The sequence below is a fragment of the Purpureocillium takamizusanense genome, chromosome 11 (genome assembly GCF_022605165.1).
Source record: "Purpureocillium takamizusanense chromosome 11, complete sequence".
Lineage (NCBI taxonomy): Eukaryota > Fungi > Ascomycota > Sordariomycetes > Hypocreales > Ophiocordycipitaceae > Purpureocillium > Purpureocillium takamizusanense.
The window spans coordinates 803,763-829,406 of record NC_063078.1 but is presented as its reverse complement, the minus strand read 5'-3'; the positions used below and the strand labels follow the sequence as shown (position 1 = coordinate 829,406).

At 57.5% G+C, this 25,644-nt stretch overlaps 6 protein-coding genes across 7 annotated transcripts; 3 read left to right on the top strand and 3 right to left on the bottom strand.

Annotated features, from left to right (window-relative positions):
• On the top strand, positions 1 to 3,675 carry JDV02_010157 (uncharacterized protein). The gene has a single exon (XM_047991877.1). The coding sequence runs from the start codon at positions 1,061 to 1,063 to the stop codon at positions 3,293 to 3,295; it is 2,235 nt and encodes a 744-aa protein (XP_047847890.1). The 5' UTR covers positions 1 to 1,060; the 3' UTR covers positions 3,296 to 3,675.
• A 368-nt stretch (positions 3,676 to 4,043) lies between these two features.
• ATG3 (E2-like enzyme) lies at positions 4,044 to 5,677 on the bottom strand. Its single transcript, XM_047991876.1, has 3 exons — positions 4,996 to 5,677; positions 4,461 to 4,929; positions 4,044 to 4,403 (listed from the first exon to the last, which is right to left on the bottom strand). The coding sequence occupies exons 1-3, from the start codon at positions 5,517 to 5,519 to the stop codon at positions 4,350 to 4,352; spliced, it is 1,047 nt and encodes a 348-aa protein (XP_047847889.1). The 5' UTR covers positions 5,520 to 5,677; the 3' UTR covers positions 4,044 to 4,349.
• A 320-nt stretch (positions 5,678 to 5,997) lies between these two features.
• CWC24 (N-terminal methionine N(alpha)-acetyltransferase NatE) lies at positions 5,998 to 7,427 on the bottom strand. Its single transcript, XM_047991875.1, has 2 exons — positions 6,792 to 7,427; positions 5,998 to 6,714 (listed from the first exon to the last, which is right to left on the bottom strand). The coding sequence occupies exons 1-2, from the start codon at positions 7,376 to 7,378 to the stop codon at positions 6,276 to 6,278; spliced, it is 1,026 nt and encodes a 341-aa protein (XP_047847888.1). The 5' UTR covers positions 7,379 to 7,427; the 3' UTR covers positions 5,998 to 6,275.
• A 1,677-nt stretch (positions 7,428 to 9,104) lies between these two features.
• On the top strand, positions 9,105 to 16,283 carry JDV02_010154 (uncharacterized protein). The gene is made up of 3 exons (XM_047991874.1): positions 9,105 to 10,944; positions 11,006 to 15,506; positions 15,571 to 16,283. The coding sequence occupies exons 1-3, from the start codon at positions 10,483 to 10,485 to the stop codon at positions 15,687 to 15,689; spliced, it is 5,082 nt and encodes a 1,693-aa protein (XP_047847887.1). The 5' UTR covers positions 9,105 to 10,482; the 3' UTR covers positions 15,690 to 16,283.
• Positions 16,284 to 16,628: 345 nt separating this feature from the next.
• JDV02_010153 (uncharacterized protein) lies at positions 16,629 to 20,201 on the top strand. The gene is made up of 2 exons (XM_047991873.1): positions 16,629 to 17,451; positions 17,519 to 20,201. Exons 1-2 carry the CDS (start codon positions 16,976 to 16,978, stop codon positions 19,977 to 19,979), a joined length of 2,937 nt encoding a protein of 978 aa, XP_047847886.1. The 5' UTR covers positions 16,629 to 16,975; the 3' UTR covers positions 19,980 to 20,201.
• A 57-nt stretch (positions 20,202 to 20,258) lies between these two features.
• Positions 20,259 to 25,643, bottom strand: REV3 (DNA-directed DNA polymerase). 2 transcript variants are annotated; one of them, XM_047991872.1, is made up of 3 exons: positions 25,332 to 25,643; positions 21,943 to 25,276; positions 20,259 to 21,881 (listed from the first exon to the last, which is right to left on the bottom strand). In XM_047991872.1, the coding sequence occupies exons 1-3, from the start codon at positions 25,564 to 25,566 to the stop codon at positions 21,854 to 21,856; spliced, it is 3,597 nt and encodes a 1,198-aa protein (XP_047847885.1). In that variant the 5' UTR covers positions 25,567 to 25,643; the 3' UTR covers positions 20,259 to 21,853. The 2 variants fall into 2 exon arrangements, with proteins under 2 accessions (XP_047847885.1, XP_047847884.1); XM_047991871.1 differs by having other exon boundaries at positions 20,259 to 25,276.
• Position 25,644: the final 1 nt, after the last annotated feature.

Sequence of the window (25,644 nt, the reverse complement as noted above, 5' to 3'; positions counted from 1 at the left end):
CAAGTGACGACGGTAACTGCTAATAACTCATCTTCTCGTTCCGTGCCTCGATTTCCTTCTCCACATTCTCCAATACCACGACACCGCATCTTCGACCGTCGCCAGTGCATAACATTCCACCAGTCTGCGAGCCCCGACGACGACGACGACAACGACCGACTGTCGATTTTCACCGGCCGTCGGCTCACCGTCAGTCAGCTCCGGCTTCACGGCGATTGGAGGAACCTGTCCTTGTCGCAATCTCTCTCTCTCTCTCTCTCTCTGTCTCCCTCCCGCACGGGCTGTCGAACCAAGATCTCCCCGAGGGCCGCCCCAGACTGCAACGACGAGGGCGCCGATTTACGAGGACGGACAAATGCACGCCACCCGCACGTGCCATCGAACGAATCCCAGCGAGGCCGGCCAATATATGCTCTACTAAGCCCCTTACCGTGCCATCACGTACATGCAACCTGCGACTCGTCCGCGCCGACCTGTCGACCTGCTTCCAGTATATACCGCCGCCTCGCCGCCACGGACGCCTGGTCCAGCCATATTGCGCCGGTACCCGACGTCGCACAACTTCATGCTCGCTACTCAGAAACGCAGCTGAACCCTCAGCGGCCATCAGTCCCTACTTGTCTGCCGCGCCGGCTGCGGCTTGTCCTGCGCAGCACAACCTGGCCGCGAGTCCTGGCCCCTTTTCACTGCCCCTCCGCGACCGACGCACGGCTCATCGATTCAGCTCTCCGATAGGCCGACGCGACGACTCGAAAGGAGACATCCATCGGGGTAATGCGACATCAAGGAGTTGGTGTTGAGAGAACTGAGAGGCTACCTTGCCTGCATGCAAAGTCTATACCTCCTCCAACTTGTCATTTGGCCACCCCGTTGCCACATGCCCATGACCTAAAGTCTTTGAGGCGGCATTATCCCGGACTCGACACGTTTTTCGTCATCTCACATCCGTCACCTCGATCGCGACACCACGGCTGCTTTGTTTCGCAGTCAGTTCATGTGTCCTCCCACTCGGGAGAGGACATAGACTTGCCCCGGCCTACCCCTTTCGCACCGAGGCGACATGGTCTCTGACAGCTTCCTGCCGTCCGGTGCGATTGGCGACACCCTTGCGCCTGCGTCACCCAATCACTCAGAGACCACGCTCAGCTTGACCGCTAGTCCAGGCCTGGGATGCTCAGCTTTTGGTCATGTCGGCGGGAAGCAGCAATCCCCCGATTCCGGCAGCATGTCCGCAGCCTCTTCGGTGGCAGGCGCCATCCCTGAGATGCGCAATGACACAATCACGGCTTCACCGCGTCTAGACAGAGGTTTTTCGCCTCTGAGCGCCACCGGCTGGTCATCTTCGGAGAATACTTCCACGCCCGGCGACACACTAGGCGCTGCGACACAGAAATTCGTTCCCGACGGGCATTCTACGTTGTATTCTCGTGCCCCCGCCGAGTTGGGCCGTGGGGTTGCCTTGCAGCGAAGTCAATTCAGCGGTGCAGACAACGTACCATCGCATAACCCCAACTTTGGTCCCTCGAATACAAACGTTTCGGGCACAGCTAGAGCGGAAAGCTCTTTGCATACTTTGACGTCTTTGGGCCTAGGCCTCAACGTTCAGGGCTTACACGACAACTCCACCCCTCCCTACCCTGGTCACTCGGGAAGCATATTGCCCTGGCTGCCTTTGGTAAACTCGGTACCGAGCGTCGGGACCGGACCTTCGCCCCTTTCTCCGCCTCTGCCTCCATTACAGCGGTCCGTCTCCACCGATGCTACAGCACCCCAGCACGAGCTTCTTGACGCCATCCATTTGCTCCGACAGCAGCTTTCATTTCTCATCCAGGCTTGGATGGCCGACCGCGAGCGGCTGGAACCCGAAAGGCAACAAGCCGATGCCAACCTCGTGCGTCTACAAGCAGCCATGGACAACGCCCGCCAACAGTGGTCCAACGAGAAGGATTCTATGGAGCAGCAGTTGGACGCCCTCCGCGCCCAGGTTCTTGTCCTGCAGGAGGAGAATGCAGCGTTCAGGTCAGCCCAGTCGGCCCGCGAGGCCCTGGACCGTGGCCCCCGACAGGCTGTGGGCCAGCCTCGCAACATGGTGGAAGGTATCGCGGGTGATTCGACGTCGTCATCGGACCCCTCGACGTCTATCCTGTCGCCAAACCCATCTCTTCAGAGCGCCAGCTCGAGAGCAGATATCTTGTCATTACCCCCGGGCCTCGATGGAGCATCAAGAAGACCTCATTTTCTCAGCCAGGGCAGTGCTCGCACATCCCCTATCGGACATCCGGTACCTATGCAGGTCGCTGCACTCGACCCCCGGATTCTACCGCAGAAATCCCCGGAGAAGGATTTCCTTGCATCACCCTCCCCTGAGGACAAGCTTCTCACGGTCATTGACGTCCACGAGATTGACCCCAAACTCGAGGGCATACCCATCAAAGCGAATGCGCTCAAGCGTGCCACATTTTCACCGCCAAGAGTCCAACTCCAGCCGAGCCCTTCTACTCGTAGGCTTGGCCAGAGCCGCGAGGCGATGTCCAGGAGACGGGATTCACGCACTAGGCGGTGGTCTCCACATAATCTGTCCATCGATCGAGGTAGAACTCCTCGGTTGAATCGCACCACCGCCAGAGACCAAACGATGCAAGTCCTAGCCGCCGAAGAGTCACGACGTTTGACAATGCACGCCGGTCACACGCCTAATCACTCTTTGTCCCTGCTTCCTACTATGACAGCGACAGGGGGGCGATCCACCACTGAGCAAAGTCGTGGCGGGACACCGTCGGCGGAGTCTGGTGTAGCAGCACAGCAGGCCGACGACGTCAGCGCCCGTCTCCACACCGACGATCCGGGCTTGAACAAGGCGCCTCGCCAGCCGCATCACAACACTGAGGGTGACGAAGCCGAAGCCGATACCGATGGTCATCTACAACCGAGTGATGACATGCCTCTCAAAGGGCCCCTCATGTTGAAGAATCTGCCGGCACAGGACGACCTGTTCTTCGAGCAACTTAACAAAAAGCTGGAATCTGTCAGCCGCGGGCAGCATGCTTTACCAAGTGTTCTCCAGTCAGAGGACGAGGACGAAGACGCACCCACTGGACTGTTCGAGGTTTCTGACCTCTCGGAGCAGAGATCGACGCAAGTAGCCCAGACCGGTGGCGATGTCCCGCATGCTGTTCAGGCTGTCGGTGGTTTTGATGGAGAAGACGACACGGAGGATGGCCAAAACCTCGAGCCCGAGGTACCCCTCAAGTTCAAGAGCACCAGCAATTTTGGCAAGCCCTTTGGCTCTTCATGAGAGCCGCAGCGGCTCGGTAGTGGCGAAGTTGTGTTGGGCGGCAGCGGCGGTGGACCCATGGTGTGGTCACCTACCTACCCAGCACGAGGAGGGGTCTACTTCTACTATTCTTCCCTTTGTTCAACGACTATTTTCTTGGAGCTAGGCTGGCAGACAGACGCTGGAGAGCGATCGATACCACGCGCCGCCTCTGCCAAGGCACGCCGCGCCCTGGCTCTGGTCCTTTTTTCCCCTTGCATCATCAGACATTATTAGCATCTGGGAGGAGCCTTCATGCATTAGATACGAAGCGACGCCTTTTTCTTCTTCTTTTTTTTTCTGATACCACCTACTACCACGTCTTGGAATACAAGAACATTACTCATAGATCACTCATGGGCACGTACGCGTCTTTATCGTTGGGTGACCGACCCCTCTCTGCGTGATGAACAATAATCGGTAGAAGATGGTGAAGTATGCTCGCTCGTGATTCTCATGCGCCGAGGCTCATAAGGGGCGATGGACGTCCTGCCGCGATACGCATTTGAGGAGTCACCAGGTTGAAGCCTGGCAACTTGAGACCTGTCCCGTCTAGCTACGGTGCAGCACGTGTCCTTTCCCAACGTGAACCATGGAGAAGCCCTCGTCGACCCATCTGCCGCGTTGACACGGGTCGCGCGACGAGTCTTTCCCCATCACCGGGCCGTCTTCGTCGTCCGCTGCGGGTATGTATATACGAGCAAGTAACACGCCGTTCATTCCGTTCTTCGGAAGGACCTGGCTGGTATATATATATTTATATCTTTTGCAGAACTGCTGCGGTAGAAACTCACACCAGAGGCCGTAAAACCCGGGGGACTCGCTACGGCCGTTTTGACATTCTGTAACCTACTCATCTATCATGGAGCAAAAGTCTTTATGTGTCGATGCGCACTACTCTGAAATTACACACACAAACACGCGCGCGCGCGCACGCAAAAAAATCACAAACGCCGGCGACCCGCTGCATTCAAGACATGGATGAAGAAGAGGGGGGGGGGGGAGAGGCGCGCTTCCGGGAGGTGGCGGCCAGTTCTCATACGCCCATCGTGAAGTCGTGTTCGATGCCGGGTGTGACGCTCGCCATGAACTTATCAAGCACGTATCAGCAGCTGCGGAATGGCGAGATGGGCGGCAAGCGACATACCTTGAGGAAGACGACCAGGTACTGGTCAACGCGAATCGCGACCTCTTGCTCGTCAGCGTCAACGCCCTGCACCTCCTCCCACTCGTCCTTGTCGGCAGCCTCCTGGGCGCTCCTGACGTCCAGCTTGCCCAACTCGTCGACGAGGCCTTCCATGCCGGGGTCCGTGCCCACCGTCTTCCCGGCGCGGAGCTTCTCGCGGCGGATACGGAGGGCACCGTCGGCGCGGTCGAGGAGCGTCTTCATGACGGAGGCGTGCTTGCAGGGATGGACGCTCGCCATCTTGATGTTGTTGGCGAAGAAGGGAAAGTCCTCGAGCGTGACCGTCTTGTCCTTGTAGTCGCCCACGATGTCGTCCATCATGCTCTGCGGGGGCAGCGGCTGGCCGTTGGGCAGGTAGCCGGACAGGTACAGGCGCGGGGTTCGGTAGTACGGCGTGTACATGATGTAGAGCGTATACGTGCGGCGGCCACTGTATCGAGCGCATTATTAGCACGGCTGTCTCGTCCGGGGGGTGGGGGTACGCAAGGGAACTTGCCTGGTGTCGGAGTCCAATCCGACGTCGCGGATGATGGCCTCGTCGTCGTCCTCGTCTTCCATGTCGGGGATGTCATCATCCAAATCAGTAGATTCCGTCACGTTGCCCGCATCGTCTACCGCGCGGACGTCTCTTGCCTTCAAGGGCTGCGAGCTCGCCAGGCCGCCTGTCCTCAGCCACCCGTCTTCGTCATCAGCGGCTCCCTCGCCGCGCTTGAAGTCGTCGCCGTCGTTGACCAGCGCCTCCTCGTGTCCAGCGTCGCCGGCAAAGTCATCATTCAGGCGACGATGGCATGGCACGTTCCTCGTAACGAGATATTGCTTGCCCGGAGGGAGGTAGCTGACGCGGCGACTCTCGTCATCGGCATCGCCCCACGACCAGGTCGGGAACTTGTACACGAGGTAGTCGCCCGCGGCGAGGAACTCCTCTGGCGTGATCTGGCCGGTATTTCGGAAGGTCGAGGTGTGCGTCACCGGCGTGTACCGGTCGCGAAGCGTGTTGACTGTCGACTTGATGTAATTCATGGCGACGGGGCCGGTGCTGGCTCACTCTCAAGGCCAGGCTCGCCGGGAGCTAGTATGAAGAAGATGTGTCTCGGTTGGCCAGAGCGGTATCGTTTTAAAAACTGGAAGAGAAAATTGCAAGGTCAAGTTATGGGTGGACAGGGCGATGACGGGACCGGGGGGGGGCAGGATGAGGAGCAGGTTTGTGTCGTGACTCTATGCCAGGCCGCCTGATGATGGAGGTGCATGACGAGCAGCCAGGCACCAGAGGCGGCGGTTGAGGCGATCACATGGTGGGGAGGGTGGGGACCTTGGGCGCAGTGATTGGCGTCGGGTCCGTGCCACCTGCTGCTATGGCGGGGTTCCATGGCGACACAGTTCTGACGGTCCCCTGTCCCCGCCCCCGCCGGAGGCAGTGGCAGCTTCCATCCAGTGACGCTTGCAGTGATAGGTAGGTAGAGCTTCGAATTGCGAAGAGTGGAATCATCAGCGGGCTGCTCCCTAACAATGCTAGACGGTTGTTTGTAGGTTTACGTGCTACCTCTACTAGCACATCTCTGGCTGACATGAATTCATGCCGATATTTACAGTATACTAGGTTGCATCACTCACAGTCTGCACATTTGGGGCTGTAGATGACCACGCTGTGAGGCCAGTCGCCTCTGATCAAACCCGCGAAAATGCGAAAACTCTGGCAAACACAAACGCCTCGTTATGCTATGACATCAATTCCTTATTCACCAAGGAGCTCCCACGCCCTCCCATGCGAGCAGGCTTTCAAGCCTCGTCCTCCTCGTCCTCGTCACTGACCTCTTCGCCGGCTTCTATCGCCTCCTGTCTCCTCTTCGCCGCACGCTCTCGTTTTCTCTCGAGAAGCCTCTTGAGTCTCTTGGCTCCGTTGAACACCCCGTTGGTGCCCGCCCCGCAAGCAGCACACGTCGGGTCTCGCCTATATCTCTTGAGGGCACAGGCCTCGCAAAAGTAGTGTCCACATCTCGTCACCACCGGCTCCTTGTATGCGTCCTTGCAGATGATGCAGACGAAGGGTATGTTCTCGAGCATCGCCTCCTCCTCCTCCTCGTCGTCCATGGCTAGCTCGCGGTTGGCATTGGCCACCACTGTCCCTCCCAGATTCTTCTTGCCCTTGGTCACATTCTCCCACTCTTTATCAAGCTGCCAGCCTTGCTTGTAATCTTCTCTGCTGTGGAGGAACTTGCTGTTTGAGGGACTCGTGTTAGTCACAGTTTCAAGAGGCACTGCGATGCTGGAAGTACAGTTTCGTGCGAGACATACCAGTTATCACCGAATCCACAGAAACCGGTTTGCTTGTAATCCTTACAAACATCTGGTGCGAAGTCCGTGACGGTAATTGTTCGAATGTTAGTCGGCGCCTTGATGGGGCCTACTTTTCTTTGCGGCGCGTCCGGGTTCTTTTGTATGAAGGATGTTTGGTTCGCAAGGCCCTTGTAGGTGCCGTCAGGCTCTTGCCCCCCTTGCGCTAGAGAGCGCGTCGAGCCGAGCAGGTTTTTCGCCGACATGGCATCGGCGGCATCCTCGTCGTACCAGTTGCTCTGTTTGGTCGCATCGTTTGCGCTCGTGATCGGGGCGCTTCGGTCTGCCGTGAACTTGGCCGCCACCAGGTCCCTATTACTGCCAGTACCGCTCTTCGACGTGACTGTGACTGCCGCGTTCTTTCTGCGCCGCTTCACTCGTTGCCCAGCCTCATCTTCGGAAGATGAGTAGTCGTCGTTGTCGCTGTCGCTTTCGGCGGGAGGTGGCGTTGCGGGTCGTTTCCTCAGGTTGGCCTTGCCTTTGGCGCCCCTTTTCTTGAAGACCGCCACAGGTGCAACCTCTGTCTGCGGCACGTCCGCGTCTACCATGGCTGCACTGCGATCTGTCCGAGCAAGCGACAGTGATGCTTGTGGCGAGTTTGTTGCTCGGAAGGTCACTCACTCGCAGGCTGGGCTGTAGCAGGTGATGTGGGGCGAAGGTTTCTGGAATGATGACTAATGTGTGGACCCAGCACCTTCGGTCGGCACTCTTTTGGCACTCACGGAATGTGGAGGGATGTTTAGCTCCCTCCGACGGTGCTGTGGATCTGCTAGACGTGACGCGCCACATTTGGATAGTAAACACAACTTATTCAGCGCAGGATGCGCTGGCCACGAGCTTATCAGGTGTATTTCTTGCCGAGTAACTCGTCCTGGCACGCCAGGCAAGTCGCAACCTTGTCAGCCAAATCTACAGCAGTCCTTTGCGTCTTTCAGTTCGCGGGCCACAGTGGACGAGCTTCCTGCACCTGATATTCCGTCCATGTTTACTTCGTACGTAGGGTAGGTAATGCAAATCATGTGCCTATCCTGGGTGGGTAGTTTCCCCCGTTGTGCAAGCAGTTAGATACTTTATACGTATACGCACGTACTTATTCTGTGCTAGATCGGCCGGAACATTGGCCGTGTTGGTTGCTTGCCCACTTCCGCCGCTTGGGAGCGAAGCATCGAGACATGCAACTGAGACTTCATCGGGTTGTTTCATTATGCCGACGACAAAGAGGACGAGGCAAGTCAGACGCGCTGTCAGCTAAAAACATTGTTTGGCTTCCAGCGGACCGACTTTGAGGGAGCAGAAAAGGACGCTCAGTCACTCTGGTAGGACTCGGTTGCGTCCAGCGCATAATAAACAACAGTGGCCAGCCGTTTCATGTGATTGGTTGTGGACCCTGATTATGCTTGTTGTGCTCCCCTTCGCGGAAATGAAAGGACGCTTACTTTTATGTACTTTGCCCAGGTCGCTCCAGTTTGCTTGTGGCTCGCGGGGCGATGCGCACTGACTTTTGGCCTGGGTTGTGTCTACGTACGAAGCACTGTCTATTCATAGTCGCCGACAGCGGCATCGTGTTCTATCGATTGGTGAGGCAATGCCCGCATCTTGTAGTCTGTACAAATACCATACCGAGGCGTCAATGAGGTTGTCGCTCGTCACAGCCATGTGCCCAACTACGCCGCGGCTCTGTCCGTGGACGGCACGGATAGACATGACCTGATAGATGGTGGAGCGTGGCGCACATTGCCGTGCTCGTACCGAGCCCACCAGGCTGCGATGATGATGATGTGCAGATAGGACACCTCATTTCTCGCATCAGCAAAGGGCACGCGGAAAGGGCACTTCAGACAGTGCGCGGGGCCAGATTCAGGCCAGAGACGACCAAGCCACGGCCCCAGCAGCGTTGGTTGGGGTTGCCCCCCATATGCCAATAACAATCACGACTCGCAGGGCCGAGTCACGATCTTATTAGCGTTGGCGAGACCTGCTGCTGCTGCTGGGCCACCGCCAGGGCGGGCTGCGGTTGACAGGCAGAGAGGAGTGCACGATGCACACACAGACACAGCATCGTGCAACGCACTCGACGGAGAGGCGGGTTTTGGCGAGGCACTACAGCGTGATACTTATATCAACAATGTTGTACTTAGCACGCAGAATTCCCAGGTGACTGCCGTCTTTTGATGAACGGTGGAGCGCGCAAGGCCGTTGTTCACCGGCCGCGTTGAACGCTCCACCAAGAAAGACCAGGGCCACCGCACGTCAAACCCATCAACAAGGGGTGGGTGAATGGGCCGTGGTCAAAATGTACAAAATTTCCGTCATTCCTGCCTCCCTCTCTTGAGTCCGCGCCTCTACTTCTCGCCCGGCCATTCCCCCCCTCCTTCGTTCGACCAACGGGCCACAGCACGTCTGGACTCTCGCGCTGCTGCTGGCCGTCCTTTCCTTTGGGTTCCCGCCTACTAATAATTTGAGTTGCTTGGGGCGTACGTACTTTGTCCCCGCGCCTCGCCTCGCACCCGCTGGCTGGCCTGCAGCCACCGCCGCCCGACGAGATCGCCCTCTGCAGCCACGCGCGCGCCTGCGCTTTGTTTTGTGTGCTATCGTCTTGCGCCGCTCTTTGAACGCTTCTGCCACTCGTTGCCTCGCTCGACGTGTCTCGCCGCCGCCTACAAGTCCAACGCTCTGAATCCGCATACCTGCGATTGGCGGTGACGACCTCCACGACGGCCCCCCCCGCCTCCTTTGGCGGTTGTGTCACGGACTCCCGTCTCGAGTCCGTCGAGTTTTCTTGTTTCTCTCGTGTCTCTTCAATACGTACCCTCCCTGCCATTGTCTTCTTCAGGCACCTGCGCTGCATTTCAGGTACGGAGCTGCGTGTCCCGCATCTGCGGTAATAACACAGCCGAGGAAGCGCGTTCTGGGGCGGCCGCCAGAGCAAGCCACCAAACAAAAACAGTTGCCCAGGGCAGGTCGGGTTTATTTTCTCCTCTGCTCAACGGCCACCGACGTAAGGCAGCGGGCGCCAATCGGGACTGGGAAACCTTGGCTTGGTGGCTGATGGTCAACAAATCGACCGTCGCGTCAACTAAGCTCCCCAAGGTACTAAGGTAGATCATTCCAATCCAAACAGCGTGTCGACGCCTGCCCGCCCGCCGTACTCAGACATCCCGCCACCAACCACTCACTCGCTCAGTGCCCCTGTGGCCCGCCTTTTCTCCCTCCGCGCGACACGCCTGCCCGCCGTCGACGGCGCGATCCAGGCACCTTCGTTTCCTTCGCGACTTTAGCTGGATTCTTTCTTTTCCTGGCCGGTTCTTTTTGCCCGCGTCGCCAGCAGCGGTTCCTTTTCATCGCGCTGCGGTGGGCACATTCTTCTTCTTCTTCACTTGTCCTGCACGAGGGCCCGCGCTTCCTCAGGTCGGCTCGCCTTTCTGCTTCCCCCTGCAGCCGCCTCCAGGGCCCCACGCAAGGGGTGCAACCGATCGCCTTATCGGCTGCTCGACCTCGAGAGCGCGACGTAGACGACGACGCTTCTACCCACCGTCGCCCTACCGATTCATCGCCTCCTCTTCCCGACCGCCGGCGTGCTGCACCAAAGCTGGGAATCTGTTGCCCTCGTGGCCATTGCAGACGGTCTTGCCTGAGGACCTAGTTCGTCAGGATGACTTCGTCGCTGGCCTCGGAGGAGCGCCCCTCTCTCCCTGTTCCTGGAGAGGCCGCTGGGGACCCTTTTGTCGCCAACGCACCTGGCGCCGCTCACCATCGATTCTCCAGCTTCGACCATGAGCTCTTCGCTTCCGGACCCGGGTCGTCTCCTACGCAGGCGAAACGCGCCCTCGAGGCTCATCTCGCCGAGACGGACCGGCGCCTCGACGAAGCAGGCAAGCTAGGCACAGCTCTTGTCTCGCAGCGTAAGGCGCTGGCAGAGCGCCTACAAGAAGTAGAGAAACTGCAGAAAGAAGGCGAGCTCGATCCGGATCTGCGCAAAAAGCTCGTCGAGATTGAACGCGAGTTTAATGACCTGGCACGGGAGTCGGCCCGGGTCTTCCTGCCCAAGCAGAGGATCCCTAGCAATGAGGCCAATCCAGGCTCTCCGTTCGTGCCAGAGCCGCGCAGCGGAAGGGTGAGCATCGCCCAGCTTGACTTTTTGGCACCTCGAGATCTTGCTAACGTCTCACCTACAGCGGTCTGTCAGTCCCTCCAAATTCGAAAGCCGCGCCACTGGCTCGCCGACGAAGCTCAGCGTCCCGAATCGCAAGCTCAGAAACCAGCCTTCAAACCGCGTACACGACATAGAATTCGCCGCAGAGATCAGCACCTCGCTCATCGCTCAAGTGCGCAGTTTGCAAACCTTGCTGTCAGAACGCGAGGAGGAGGTGAAGACTCTGCAGACAGACAGGACCAAGCTGGAGATCGAATCCGAGAGCCTGCAACAGCGTCTCAAGGCCCTAGACGAGAGCGAGCACCGCTACAAAGAGGAGAACTGGAACCTGGAGACACGTCTGCAAGAGCACTCGTCACTGCAACGGGAAGCGGCTGATCGCGAAAAGAAGTTGACACAAGCTTTGGGCTTGTCCAACGCTGAGAAGAACGCTGCTCAGAAAGAGCTCGACGAGGTCAAGTCGTCCCACGCGAAACTGGCTGAGGAGCACGCGGCCGCCGTCAAGCACCATGACATTGAGCTCGGCACGGCAAAGCGCAACATGGTCATGGCTGAGGGCGAGCGCTCCGCAATGCAGCGCAAGATCGACGACCTAATGAATCAGAACCAGGAGCTCGCCAAGGCTTTCTCCCTTCAACGAGGAAGGGCTGCGGAGCGAGAACCGGCTTCGGGATTGAGCGACGAGGAGTTCGACACCGCCGCCGATAATATCACCCCTGAGCACTCGCCTCCTCCGTCCCCCATCAAGGGCACGCCAAGACACGCCATGCTCGAGACAGAGACAATGAAAACTTCGCTGCAGCATGCGCAACGAACGATACAGAATCAGCGGAGCCAACTGCATCGCGAGAAGACTGAGAAGCTTGAACTCCGCCGCATCATCCAGGATCTCCGCGACGATCTTGAAAAGGCACGGAATGATTCTGGAAATGCTGCCGGGTCGCGCAGGAGTCGCAAGGTGGACTCCAAGGAGTTCAAGAAGTCAAATCGCCTTCTCGGCAGCTTCCGGTCCAGCCGCCAGGAAATTGTCTCGGACGATCCCGAGTGGGAGGACAACCCGGAAGTGTCTCCTGGCGGCGGACCTTCGGCGTCGACTGGTCCAAGCCATGGCCGGCCTACTGCCAGTCGCACGGACACAAGCGATCACTTCGAGACGGCTAATGAGGCGAGCGAGTCTGCCTTTGAGACTGCAAACGAACGGGCTACCGAAACTGAGGATTTCCAGACTGGGAATGAAGCGTTCTCGGACAGCGATGACGATGCGGCGACCGAGACAGAAAGCCCAAGCCGAGGATTTGGCCGGATGAGACGCCCGCCAAGCTTGCCAGCTGGTCTCGTTCGTCATAACAACCGGAACTCGTTCCACAGCACAGCATCAACGTCGGCCGATGAGGATGATGTCGCAGAAATCAAGACGCCGACAACGAGGCTCTCATCACAGAGGAGCCGCATCCGTTTGACTCACGGATCTCTTTCTCGAAGCTCCAGACAGACTAGCGAGGAGCCTAACCTTCGGAGTAGCCCTGCAAGCTTCGCCAGCATGGGGGCTGCCGCTCAGCCTGGCCAGAGCCTCTTCGCAGAACTGCAAGACTTTGGGGGAAGCGATGACGATTCTCTTGTCGGAACACCCATGACTCGTCGCAGTGCTCGATCGGGTACACCGGGCTCCATTCGGCGCACGTTGTCGCCCGCGCCGGCTGTGCCTGAGCTGCCGAAGGTCATCATGGTGGACAGTGGTGTAATGACAGATCCTGTTCGAATCACCAGCGAGATCTTCACGGAGGCGCTGCAGCGCCCCGTGTCCGTTCAGTCTGTCATCAACGCGCCGCCTAGTCGGGCTTCTGGGGCTTGGGGCAACAACCGTGACCTGGACAACGACTTCTCCAGGCCATTATCTACCATTTCCTACAGCGATGCTGGGGCGCAATACGAACAGGACATTGCCGAAAAGCTTGCACAGTTCCCCGTGCCCCCTACGTCGCCGCCGCAAATGCCGCCGACACCGCCCGCCCTTGGGCTCTCCACCATTCACTCCGAAGCTGTCGAGCCGCGCGAGGAGCCTGTCATACTTCCTACCCCGCCGTCTCTTCGCATGTCCTCGCTTGCGATGCAGCAGGTTCAGCCACAAGCTGAACCGGAGGTCCCGGCACCGGTTCTGTCGCTGTCAACTATCGTTGCTCAAGGACTGTACCCCGTGGCAGAGCCTGAATCCCCACCCCCTGCGCTGACAATGGCACCATTGCTCACAGAGGCTGTTGAACCGATTGCTGTTTCGCCGCCTTCTCTTGCATTCACGACCATCACCGCTGAAGTAGTAGAACCGAGGGCCGAACCGGAACCCGTGGTGCTCCCACCTCCTCCAGCGCCGCAACCACCTGTTCTCAGCATATCTTCAATCATGGCGGAAAATGTTGAGCCCATTAGCGAGCCGGAAGTCGTCAACATAGCGCCGCCTCTCGCCTTGTCGGCCATCCATGCGTTGGAGCTTCAGCCACGGGAGGAGCCCATCGCAGTTCCTGTCCAGGCGCCGCTCTCTTTCTCGGGCATCGCGACAGAGCATGTTGAACCAGTGTCCGAGCCTCAACCCCCGCCTCCTACCTTGACATTGTCGTCAATCGTGGCAGAGCACATGCATCCGGTCATGGAGCCACCTCCGGCCCAGCCTGCCCTGGCTCTTTCGGCCATATCCTCTGAGCACGTCGAACCGGTGCGGACTCCGCCGATACTGCCAGCCTTGCCTAGCTTTGGCTTCTCTAGCATCGAAGCGATTGAGACACGTCCCTTATCGCCACGCGGCCCCCGACGAGATGGCTTCATTCTACCTCGAGATGAGGCTTGTCACTTCACCGAGACTGGAATGCCGAAGACACCTCCAAGCGCCAAAATGTACAGGGGTATTGGTGGGCGCAAAAACAATAACAACTCTCCCCTGATTGCCGAGGATGATACGCGCCAGTCGCCAAGAGAGGTGCCTGAGGTTAGCACAACGCCTGAGTCTCAACGGCCGTTTAAGGAGATCTCAAGCAACTCAGCCAGTCGATCCTCGCGGAGATCGCCCGTTATGACTAGCGATCAGGGTGCACAGACGGCCTTAACGGCTGGTGCGATAGACAAGCTGCTCTTGGGTGGCCCACAGGAAGCAAGTAGACACGCCAAGCAGGCGTCTATTGACTCTGTGGGGAGCCCGGATACGACTGGGACAGTCCGGGTGTTTAGGTCACAGGAAAGCTTCGACAGCCTTGGTCGCTGGAACGCAATCGATGATGGCACTCTCGAGGCGGTGCCTCCGTTCAGACCTGGCAGTGCTGCCAGCGGCAAGGCATCGATTCAAGAAGCGCCGCCCCTCCCGTCAAACCACCGCCAGCTCATCGACGCAGCGCGCTCAGGCTCGTCTCGCGGTCACCCTGGCACAATGGGACCCCCCTTGTTGCCAGCGTCGGCCATGAAGCAACGGCCACATACGCCAAGTATGCAAAGACCACCGTCAGCGACCTCCGGCCGTGGCACTCCGACTCCGCGTGTGATTCATGCCGGCGCTGTTACAGGACAGGCTGGTATCCAGTCGCCCACCAGACTCACAGCACGATCCAGACAGTCCTCCGTGTCCTCTTTCGCTTCTGAGCTCGACACGCGATTCAATATTAGGCCTGGTGAGATAGGCATGGACCCGACAGGTTTTAGCCCAAATACGGATCCTCGCATGATTCAAGCAATCACGCAAACCATGATTGGCGAGTTCCTGTGGAAGTACACGCGGAAGACTATCCGCGGTGAGATGTCCGAGAACCGGCACAGGCGCTACTTCTGGGTCCATCCCTACACTCGGACGCTGAACTGGAGCGATCGAGATCCGTCCACGGCCGGCCGCACGGAACTCAGAGCCAAGAGTGTTCCTATCGAGGCGGTGAGAGTCGTGACCGACGACAACCCCATGCCCCCTGGGTTGCACCGAAAGAGCCTGGTCATTATCTCGCCCGGCCGAACCATCAAGTTCACTTGCACCACGGGTCAGCGACATGAGACCTGGTTCAACGCGCTCTCTTATCTGCTGCTCCGAACCGATCAACAGGATCAACCCGAGGTCGACGAGGCCGTCCAGAACATCACTCGAGAAGACGTTGAGGAGTTTAATCCTCAGAACGGGCAGCGAAGGAACATTGGTACCCGTCCGCACGCGCCTGCCTCGCTTTCGTCGTACAACTCGCGTGGGTCGCGCAACGAGTCGCCCGCTCTCGGCGTGTCCATGAACATCCCGACTTTGACTCCATCCACGCATAGGCAATCAACGACATCAACAAAGACATCCACGGGGACTTTGAGCAAATTGAGTGGCTACTGGAAAAGCAGCGCACCCCGCCTGTCCGATACCATTTCGAGCCTTCGTGGTCGAGGCCCTGGCAACCAGAATGCGAGCATATACGAGGCCAGCGAGGTTCACGACAGCGCGGAAGATCTTCGCGAGATAATTGAGAGGCAGGATAGGGAGGCCCATCGTCTGGAGAATGTCCGGGCATGCTGCGATGGTAAGTTGGGCGAATGTGGTACCTTTTAAAAGGAAGTGTTCGAGGAGACTAACATGGAGCGCAGGCAAGCATGATGTCGGAACCTTGCATCATACATCAAAGAAGGGCCGAGCGCACCATTCTCACTCCCACCCAGCTTCTGCTACCAGCACGCCGATGGCCTCGACACGCTCTCGAGCGTAACGTATCAGTTCAATGAAAGTGCCAACCGGGCATTGAACGTTCCATTCCCAACACTCGTTAGAACCTATTCTGGCTTGGGCCTTTGACGACCTGTATAAAATCATGGAAGTTTGACGACACTTGACGATTTTATCTCTCCACTGTTCGACACCCCCTTTCCTTGTCGCCCAACGGGCGCTTAATCAATCTACACCGACCGTGTACCATCGTTTGGGATCTTCCCATATCTTCTCCTAGGATCTCTCATCTTTGTCGTTTGACCTCCAAGCACCAACAGTTTGAATCTTATCGTTCTCGGGGTCCCTTGACCACAGTCGGGGTTCTTCCCATTTGGGCGGCAAAACACCGACCTCCGGAGTTTGGAGGAAACATATTGCTCAGCCGGCGCAACAGGGCGAGACAGACTGTCGATGAATGTATAGAGTGGTTCTTCTTTACCGCATATTCAAGTAGCGATGGAGCAAATTGCATTGATGACCGTATGAGCTCTTTTGGAAGCACTCTGAGTGATGGTTCTTTTGCCGAGTTAGCTGGAGTGGCTTCCGCCTTGAGTGTTCGTGCTTGGCGTGTTGCTCGATTGAGCCGCAATGAACGCACATGATGCAGGTATGAGAGGATGCGTCCTGGGGCCACGGGGCGTGTATGCTTGCATGGGCTTTGTCTGTTGGCCGCTCGAGGCCGTGGATGCTTCCTCGTCAATTAAGATCGGATAGACGTACCGCGACCAAGCCCCGCAGCGGGTAAACCCCGCTGGCCGGCACTACCTTTAGCTACTAGCTCGGCAGCAATTACCAGCTGGACCCAGTGAATTGCAGGGGGACCGCTAGAGCTGTCCAGCCGCGTGGGCCAGCCTGGCCCATCACATGACGTATTGCCAGCACGCGGTCCCGCTGCGGCTGTCCCTGCCACTGCCACTGCCGCCGGCGCCGTGGCCGCCACCGCCGCCCGCCTGGGACCGTGAGTCTCGGCGCGCCTGCTGTCCTTTATGCACACTGAGGTGTCGAATTCCCACGTCACGCTGCCTATGCCTTGACTTCCTTCTTACCTACCTCTATGTGCGCGCGGCCTGTCTCAAGACATCGAGTGCCTGCCACAGCGCTTCCGCCCCAGTTATTGTTGCTTTCTCCGTTTGGTTGCTTCGCTCATCCCTTTGTCGTGGTTGCATGCCGCCGCTTCCGCCCGGCAGCTCGTTGCCATTGAGCAGACAGCTTGCCAGGTGGCCCTAGTACGCCAGCGAACCTCGACCGATCCGAACACCGACGGCCAGCTTGTTACGCCCCCCGACGATGGGTAGCTGGACGTCGCTGCTAGTTGCGTACCTTCTCGGAGGCGTGACCTTCATCCCCCTCGTCGTGATCGCCGTGCTCGTCCATGGCTACCGCACGTTTCCCGTCCGCGATGACCTCAGTACGCGCAACGACGAGGATGGGATTGTCCAGCCCGGCGACGACACCGCGCTCCTCGATGATGCAAAGACAGCGACACCGGCCGACGAATCCAAGGCGCGCGCGAAACAAGACCTAGACGTGGCAGCTGGGTACTTTGCCGTATGCCGAGAGTATACGCCGATGGGAATCAATGCGAAGCCCATAGAGCGGTCGACGCCGTTGGGCTCGACAACTGTCGCACCTCCCAGTCCAAGCGTCTATCAGACCATGTACAGGAGCATCTTTGATCGGAAGCCTGTGGCTGGTCCACTGGACAACAATGGGATGAGCCAACGACCTAAAAAGGCCGGCAACGTCTTCTACGTGGTGCTGCGGTAGGCTTCTTCGCCCGACGACAGCGTCGCCACCTACAAGCCATCACGCGTGCTAATCCGAGTCTAGGCACGGCCACCTCATGCTGTTTGACGACGAGGAGCAACTCGAGGTTCGCCATGTCATATCCCTGGCGCATCACGACATAAGCATATATTCCGGTGGCGATACGACTCCGGAGGGGGAGCTGTTCATCAAGCGCAACGCTCTGTGCCTGTCTCGGAAGCGAGACAAGGCGGACCTGACGCCGGACAGCCAGCTGTCGAAGCCGTTTTACCTCTTCTCAGAGAATTGCTCCGCTAAAGAAGACTTCTACTTCGCGCTGCTCAAGAATCAGGAGCAAACGTTTGGCTTTGACACGTCCGCGCCGGCCCCGAAGCAGTTCGATGTCAAGCACATCATCTCGCTGGTCCAGCGACTGCACTCGTCCGAGGACCATGTCCATTCCCGGTGGCTCAACGCAATGCTCGGTAGGATTTTTCTAGCCGTGTACAAGACCCGCGATCTCGAGAACTTCATCCGCGAAAAGATAACAAAGAAGATATCCCGCGTCAAACGGCCCTCGTTTCTCACAAACATCACGATCCAGAATATCGACACTGGAGAAGCCGCCCCTTACTTTTCGAACCTCAAGCTGAGAGACTTGACGGTTGAAGGAGAATGTGTCGTCGAGGCAGACGTCAGATACAGCGGCAACTTCAGGATCGAAGTGGCTGCTACGGCCAAGATAGACCTCGGAACCAGGTTCAAGGCTCGAGAGGTGAACCTCGTGTTAGCGGTGGTGTTGCGTCGCATCGAGGGCCACGTCCTCTTCAAGGTCAAAGCACCGCCTAGCAACCGCGTGTGGCTCTCCTTCCAGGCAATGCCAAAGATGGAAATGGCCATCGAACCGATTGTGAGCTCCAGACAGATAACGTATACTGTCATTCTTCGCCAAATCGAGAACCGGATCAAGGAGGTTTTCGCCGAGACCTTGGTCCAGCCGTTCTGGGACGATGTTCCTTTCTTCAAGACGGAGCACAAAACTTGGAGGGGCGGAATCTTTGAAGGCGATGACGCTGTTGAATCTTCGACCGTTGCGGATGTCGCTCCTGAGCTGGTCGTGGAAGCTCCTCTTGCGGATCGCCCGGTGGATGTCACTGAACCAGCTGACGAGCCACGACCTTTGGAGAAGAGTCACAGCCTTCCGGTCATCGACGCGGTGCCCGAGAAAACCGGCCTTTTTGGTAGAAAGCTGGGCAAGAACGCCAACAGTAGCTCTAGCTCTGTTGTCTCGACGGGAATGGAGTCAAAAGGGCCAAACTCGACGGTCGCTGATTCGAAGGCAGCAAGCGCGAGCCCCTTGCGATCACCGGCCATTGTCAAGAATTCGACTGATCCGATTGTTGGTACCGAGACTGCACATGCAGATATTTTCAAGCCATCCTCCTCGCCTCCAGACCACGCCACGAATTACATGGCCGCACTACAGTCACGGTCGCAGGATGCCTCACCAATGGCTACACCCATCGGGTCGCCTCCCAAAGTCGGGCCATCCGCACTGGCTTCGAACCAGTCTATTGCATCCTCTACCGAAGACGCCGACGAAGCGCAACATGCCGAGGCCGACGAGAAGGCAGTGCCGTCGACCCGCCGAAACACCGCATCTTCCGCTGGGTCACTGACCCAAGATGCCATATTACCAAGTTCGCCTACTCTGTCGACCAGCAGCGGCTCCTTTAAGAGTCAAGCTGGCTCGTTGGGACGCAACTTTTTCATGCGCCGCGAGAACACGGGCAACACGGTCTCGACCGAGTCGTCAAATGGTGATGCCAAACGCAACACCCTGGCTGCTGTCTCCAACGCGGCGGCACAAGCGAGGCAATGGGGCTGGAACGCACTTCAACGGCGGCAAGAAGCTAAGCGGAAAGGTGAGAAGCCTCCGCAAGTCGATCTGAGCCAGCCAATGGGTCGCGGCCAGCCTCTTCCACCTCCCGGAGTACCACTTCCTGGGCCAGCGAATGGAAAGATGAACCTGGGCCCATCGGCTTCTCTCAAACGCAGACCGGTGTCGGAACAGCCGGTCACTGAAGCCTCTCATGACAACAAAGACTCCGCTCCCCGCTCTATTCAAACGCCTCAGCTACCGCAGCGGCGAAGACGTGGTGCAAGCCAGGATCAAGATGGGGAGACGAACTCTGGACAGAACATGCTTGTTGTTGCTGCCCCAGATGACTCGCAGCCCAGTACGCCAATCGCCGAGGAACAGATAGATGTCGGCGCAGCCTTTGCCGATCATCAAGTCGCACCTTCAGAGCCCCCGAATGCCCTACCGGAGACCACGCAGCTGTCGTCTACCGTGACTCAGACTGACGCACCAGACACCACGGCTCACCCCATCAAGGAGTCTGCGCCCAGTCCCATCATGGCTTTGCCCGCCGCATCCGCCATCATCGATGACGACGACGATTATTCGGGTTGGATGGACGAGGAGTTGGAGGAAGATGTTGTTGAACCATTGCCGGCGAAGGCCTTGGCCGAAGCCGTATAGAGGAAGAAGGCGTGTACATTTGGCGGACTGTTTATCTTATGGCGTTTCGAGCGAGCATGGTTTCGGGTACAGTAGGCGTGTGGCGTTTGAGATGGATCAGTACGCTGCCGCGAAGCACGCGGTAGCCCGCATCAGTTGACTCGTCTAGTCATATTTTATGCGGACGATCGTTGGCTGCTGCCAGACAACTGGCATATACTTTTGAATTGATGAAATACATGAACGTCGCAGCACTTGGGGGTCTCAAGCTGGCCTTGATGACTCGAGGTCGTAAGAAGTCTTGTTTCCATTGTGCATCATCAATGTGCCAAGGATTGCTGCTACAAGGGTATATCGAAACTTGCACACCAGCCACCCAGCACGGTTTTCCAACACCCACATCATGCACACCGCTTATCATCATTCTCCTCCTCCTCCTCCTCCTCATCATTATCATCATCATCGTCACCATTCTAACTGCTCTCTGCTAGACTGCTCGACGAGCTCACGAATGACCGGCCCCGCCGCCGCCCTGGTGGTCACCATCTTGGTGCGCTGCTTCATGCGCGTCCAGAAGACGGGGCAGTCCTTGCTGTCGCAGCGCACCTCGTCGAGCGGGCTCATGCCCGAGCAGGTGCGGCACACGTCGAGCAGCTCGAGGAAGCCGCGCTCGTCGGCGGCGAGGCGCGTCTGCAGGGCGAGCAGCGAGGCGGGGGCGTCGTCGCCGCGGCAGGTCGGGCACAGGGCGTGGCCTTCTTCTGCGAACTTTGCGCTGCAGACGAGGCAGTGGGTCGAGCGCATGTACGACTCGAGCGTTGTTGACCTTTTGCTGTTGTTCGCCTGTGCCGCCTGTGCCGCCTGTGCCGCCGCCAACGCCGAAGACGCTGACGTTGTTGCTGCTGCTGCTGCTGCTGCTGTTGTTGTTGTTGTTGTTGTTGCTGCTGCGTGGTGGACGACGCGCTGGACCTTGGGCATCTCGTCGTACCACTGTCGCACGTTGGCGCCCACCAGGTTGAAGATGCGCTCCAGAGGCGGTATCAGGTTCTTGGAGATGTAGTACTCGGCGTCGAGCTGCCAGTGGGGGTTGACGAGGAGCTCCTCCGGGGCGACGCACCGGTCGATGAGCCGCGACCCCGGCGCGCCCGTGATGACCACGTACGGCACGCGCTCCCCATACTGCGGCTCCGCGCGGGCGTCCTCGAGCATCTTCTTGGTGCTGATCAACGCGCCTGCCGGCGGCGGGCCCTTGTCCGAGTACGTCCCCAGGCGCACCTCCTTGGCGAAGCAAAAGTCCTGCACGGAGACGGCCCCGCGCATGATTTTGTCGCACTGCGACTGGAAGTATGCCTTGATCTGACTGAGGTCGGCCGTCTCGAAGAGCATCCGGAGCGCCTTTTCCTCAATCTTTTGCTCCGCGGGCGTCCCGTCTCGACGCACAGTCTCGATGCCCTTTGCGTCAAAGTCCGGCTTGGCTTGCCCCTTGCTCTCGTACTTGTAGCCCACGTAGCGTTTCTTCGCTAGAAGCACGCAAGGGTGATAAACCTTTTCGAACTTGAGTTTGATCGGTCGTGGGTTCATCTCCGTGACCGCCTTTGCGATCTCGTTGCCGATGTCAAAAGCCTGCTCCCTCGTCCTCCCCTTCAAGTACACGAAAAGGCTGTCCGTATCGCCATAAACGACCTCTGCGCCCCACCGCTCGACAGAATGGATCTGTGCGATCGCTCGCTCAAGCGTTTCTCTCCCAGTCTGGACGATGCTGTCGGCGATTTCCGAGCAAGGCATTCGCCCGGAAAACGATGCAGACGTGTAGCCATAGGTGACATTGGCCAGAAGCTTCAGCGCCAGCTGACGATTGTTCAGCAGCTGCTGCAATGTCTTGTCGTCCTTGTCCTTCTTCATGCCGCTTTTGACCATGACTCTGGTCTCCAGGATCTCTGTCAACATCTTGGCGAGCAGGGACTTGCGAATCTCTGCCTTTACATACATCATCCCGTTTGGTGCAATATTAATATAGTCCTTCAGGAGTACGAGCAGACCCTTCTGGCGTTCGTACTCCGTAAAGCCCATCTTGCTCGTCCCTCGCCAGTTCTTGATCCGTCCGAGAAACGTAGAGTAACAGTAGTTGTACGCGATCATGACGCTGGGATACAGGCTCTGAAAGTCGAGCACCAAGAGCGGGCTGCTGTAGAAGGCACTCTGAGGCTCCATGACCAGAGGTAGGCACTCAAGTGCATTTTGGCCGCCAACTTGCTTCTTGCTCGGCGATACAAAGACGAAGTTTTCTGGTTTGGCAATCCTAGACATTATCGACTCGACTTTGAACTGCGACCCTCTGGAAAAAACAGAGAAGAAGTCGACACCAAGGAGCCTGGCCTGCTCGCTGGTCCGTGCAATGAGCTCGTTGGCTTCGAGTATCTCAATGTCCAGCCGCGCGCGGTTTCGGTAGTATCGCAGCAGCTTCTCGAGCTCCGCTGGTTTATTGCTCTTGTACCACTTCGTGAGCGTCTTCCAGGAATAGTGAGGCACGCGACGATGGAGCAAATGCCAAATCACATTCTCCATGGTGTACTGCAGAAGATTCAACTCGCCCTGCATCGCTCTCCAAATGTTGATCATGTGTCGGCCAGTAACACGGATTGTCGACGTTGTGTTGAAGCCCCATCGGTCACTGTTCTTGCCAAATCTGCCATGGGAATCGGATCTCATACGAGAGAACTCGTCGCACAAGTCGTAGTCATACTTAAGTCTTGCGCGTTCGATAAGATAGCCCCACGAGCTCCCATGCACCTCGAAGCCTGTCAGGACGTCCGGGTCAAAGGTCCTGACAATCTCAACCATCCGTACTAGCAGGTCCAGCTCGCTGTCCTCTTCTGCGACAGACGCGTTTGTCGCCTGCGCTATCCGTTGCGCAACAGCCCCATCATGGGAGAGAATCAACACCCCTGACTGAAGAGCGTTGATTGACCCCTGGGTATTGTATGTCCTCTCATCAGACTTACAGGCCCAGAATATGCACTGAATCTCGTCTTGTTCGGGATTCGGGATGAACTTTCCTCGGCTATTGACGTGCACCTCTAGGCTCATGGTGCTCATGTATTGAACCTCATGCTGAACACTGGTTTTCGCCGCCTTCTGTGTGAATTTGAACCCGTGCTTGTTCTTCGGCGTCGGACCATCGATTTGCGACATCGCCGCAGGCTGTATCATGGCCTTTGAACGGCGTTCTCTGACGTTCTTCTGTATGTTGTGAGCCCTTTTGTCGGCCCACTGCGATACTGTCCTGTACGCAGGTGGGGGACGTGTGTATTCCCAACTACGCCAGCCGCATTGCCACGGCTGTCGTGTTTGTTCTCGCTGAAGGCCAGCCATACCTTGCGAATCTGCTCTCTCGTTCTGCGTGGTGGGGAACAAAGCTCGCAGGTCAAATTGGGGGAGAAATGGCACAGTGTTGCTTTCTAGGCGATATTCCCTGCCTGCGTACTCGCGGCTTCGATCTGGCACATCCTTCTCCTTGCTGTAGTATGCATCCTGATAAATGACGTCCGGCAAGTCGTGCTTCTTCATGTTCGTGCTGTCGGCGTATGTGGGTGGTGGAGCAGCAAAGACGAAGGTTCGCTGTGGGCAACCACTCGTAGGAACAGACACCGCGTTGACCTTGCCATGACCCTGCGATCCGCTACCTCCAGCACCAAGGGCACTATCTACAAAGGACACCTTCTTTTGCGTCCCTGTATCATGACTCAGTCGTTTTGTGGACGGTGAGTTTCTCCGCTTCACGATACCGTCGCGGTCGCCTCCAGCTCTAAAAGATCCGGTGGTGCGATCCGCTTCGGAACTTCCAGAAGGTATCGACAGCATTGTACGACTGACAAAGGAGTTTGTTTTCGGGTGAGGATCTTCTGGTCCTTTTGGAATGCTCCTCGCAGCAAGGGCTGGATTGACAGCCCCTGATCTTGTATCTGGAGAGACTTCCGTGGTGCTCGACTTCAGTCGCTTTGAAGCGGGACTACCCGGGGGTGTTTCGGTCTCGGTGCGCTTGGCGTCAAGTTTGGATGCGACATGTCGCTTGGGTACCCTGCATAGAAAACCATCATCCACGGCAGCATCAAGGAGGTCGTCTGTTACGGGTATCTTCGGGCCCTCTCCCGACTTCAGTACGCTGAAGGCCACGCCCGGTATTTCCCCAAACGGCGGTAGCGTGTCGTCACCGGCTTGCCGTCGTTCCGCTGGACTTCGTGAGTGAGCTTGAGCATCATGGTCGCCCGGTAGATTTGTTTCGTTTATTTTCTGGAACGTCTCCTCATCGGAATCTTCTGGATAAACACCGTCTTCTTCTTGGACTTGGAGCGCCGCCTTCTCGTCGACTTCGATGCTGCTCGCGGTATCCAGCACTGAGTTGTCCAGCTTGGGTGGCAAGCCAAGAGCCGGCATCAACTTGGAAGGATATAGGTCCTCCACAGACTGCAAAATGGTACTGACATCCGGCTCGGGTTCTGGGGGCTTTACAAACGTTTCAAACGACACGTCTGCACCGTCCAGATCGGCGGCCTCCTTACAGATTAAATTCTGTATATCTTGCTGATACTCTTGCTCATGGATCCACCCCTGCGGCTGTGAATCTCGGGGATCCGCGGACATTGAGACCAGGGCTTCGGGAGGGAATGGGCTATTGTGTTGCTGGGCCTTGGGCAGTTGTCGTTGTCTCCTTTTGGTTTCGTCTTTCCATAAGCCAGCCATGCTGTAGACAAATTTTAGATCGCTTGGTATCGGCGATGTGCGTTCGATGAACTCATGATGGACCTGGCGCTCCTTGACCATCTTTCTGTTGACAATGTCCTGGACGCAGATGTCCACTTCGATTGAGCAATGGCTCACGCGGGGCAGCGTCGGATCATCCGTGATAAAGTCTGCCGGAACTGAGGCGTTATGCCAAAGGTGTGATGAATTTGATCCTTGATCATGCTGTGGCAGAGGCGATCGAAAAATCGCCTTGGACGAATCAAGGTAGTCGCACCCGTACAGGTTGTAGTCGACCATGAACTGCAACAGATATTGCAAATGCGCCTCGTAGGGCTGGAACTTGCGTTTCATTATCACGCCTTGCTGTAGGAGGTCGGCGAGCCGAGTCATCACGACAGGGTTGAACACGTAAATTTTGAGGAAGTGTCGATAGCCGACGTGGAATCCATAGAAAGGAATGCCCTTTACCAGCGTGATCCTGGCAACAAACTTGGCGTTGTTCCCATACTGGTCACGCCTGTAGCTCACGGCCAGGGCATGATCGATGGACAAGTGAAGGCGATATATGAATGCGCCGACTGAATGTCACGTTAGCCAAAGCTCTCACTAACACGTCGTGAATACTCAACGAACCTTCTTCAGACGCTAGCCCGCCACTGTACTCCACGTATAGGTATGGGAATGCCCCATGTACGTGTGCGCAAACCTTTTGACCTGTTTCGGTAGAGCCAAAGATCCGAACAACCGGAACCTTCGGGGCTTTCGAAACCTGCGACGGCCGCACATCGTTGCGCAGCTGTGGGTCATAACGGCTGGGTGTCGCCTGGTAATGATCGATGCAGTTCAGTCTGACTCGGAACAAGTCCATGCTTTTCAAGGCGCGGCGCCATCAGGGACATTTGAAGGGCGCATATGCTCCATGTCGTGCGCTCAGCTGAATACATGA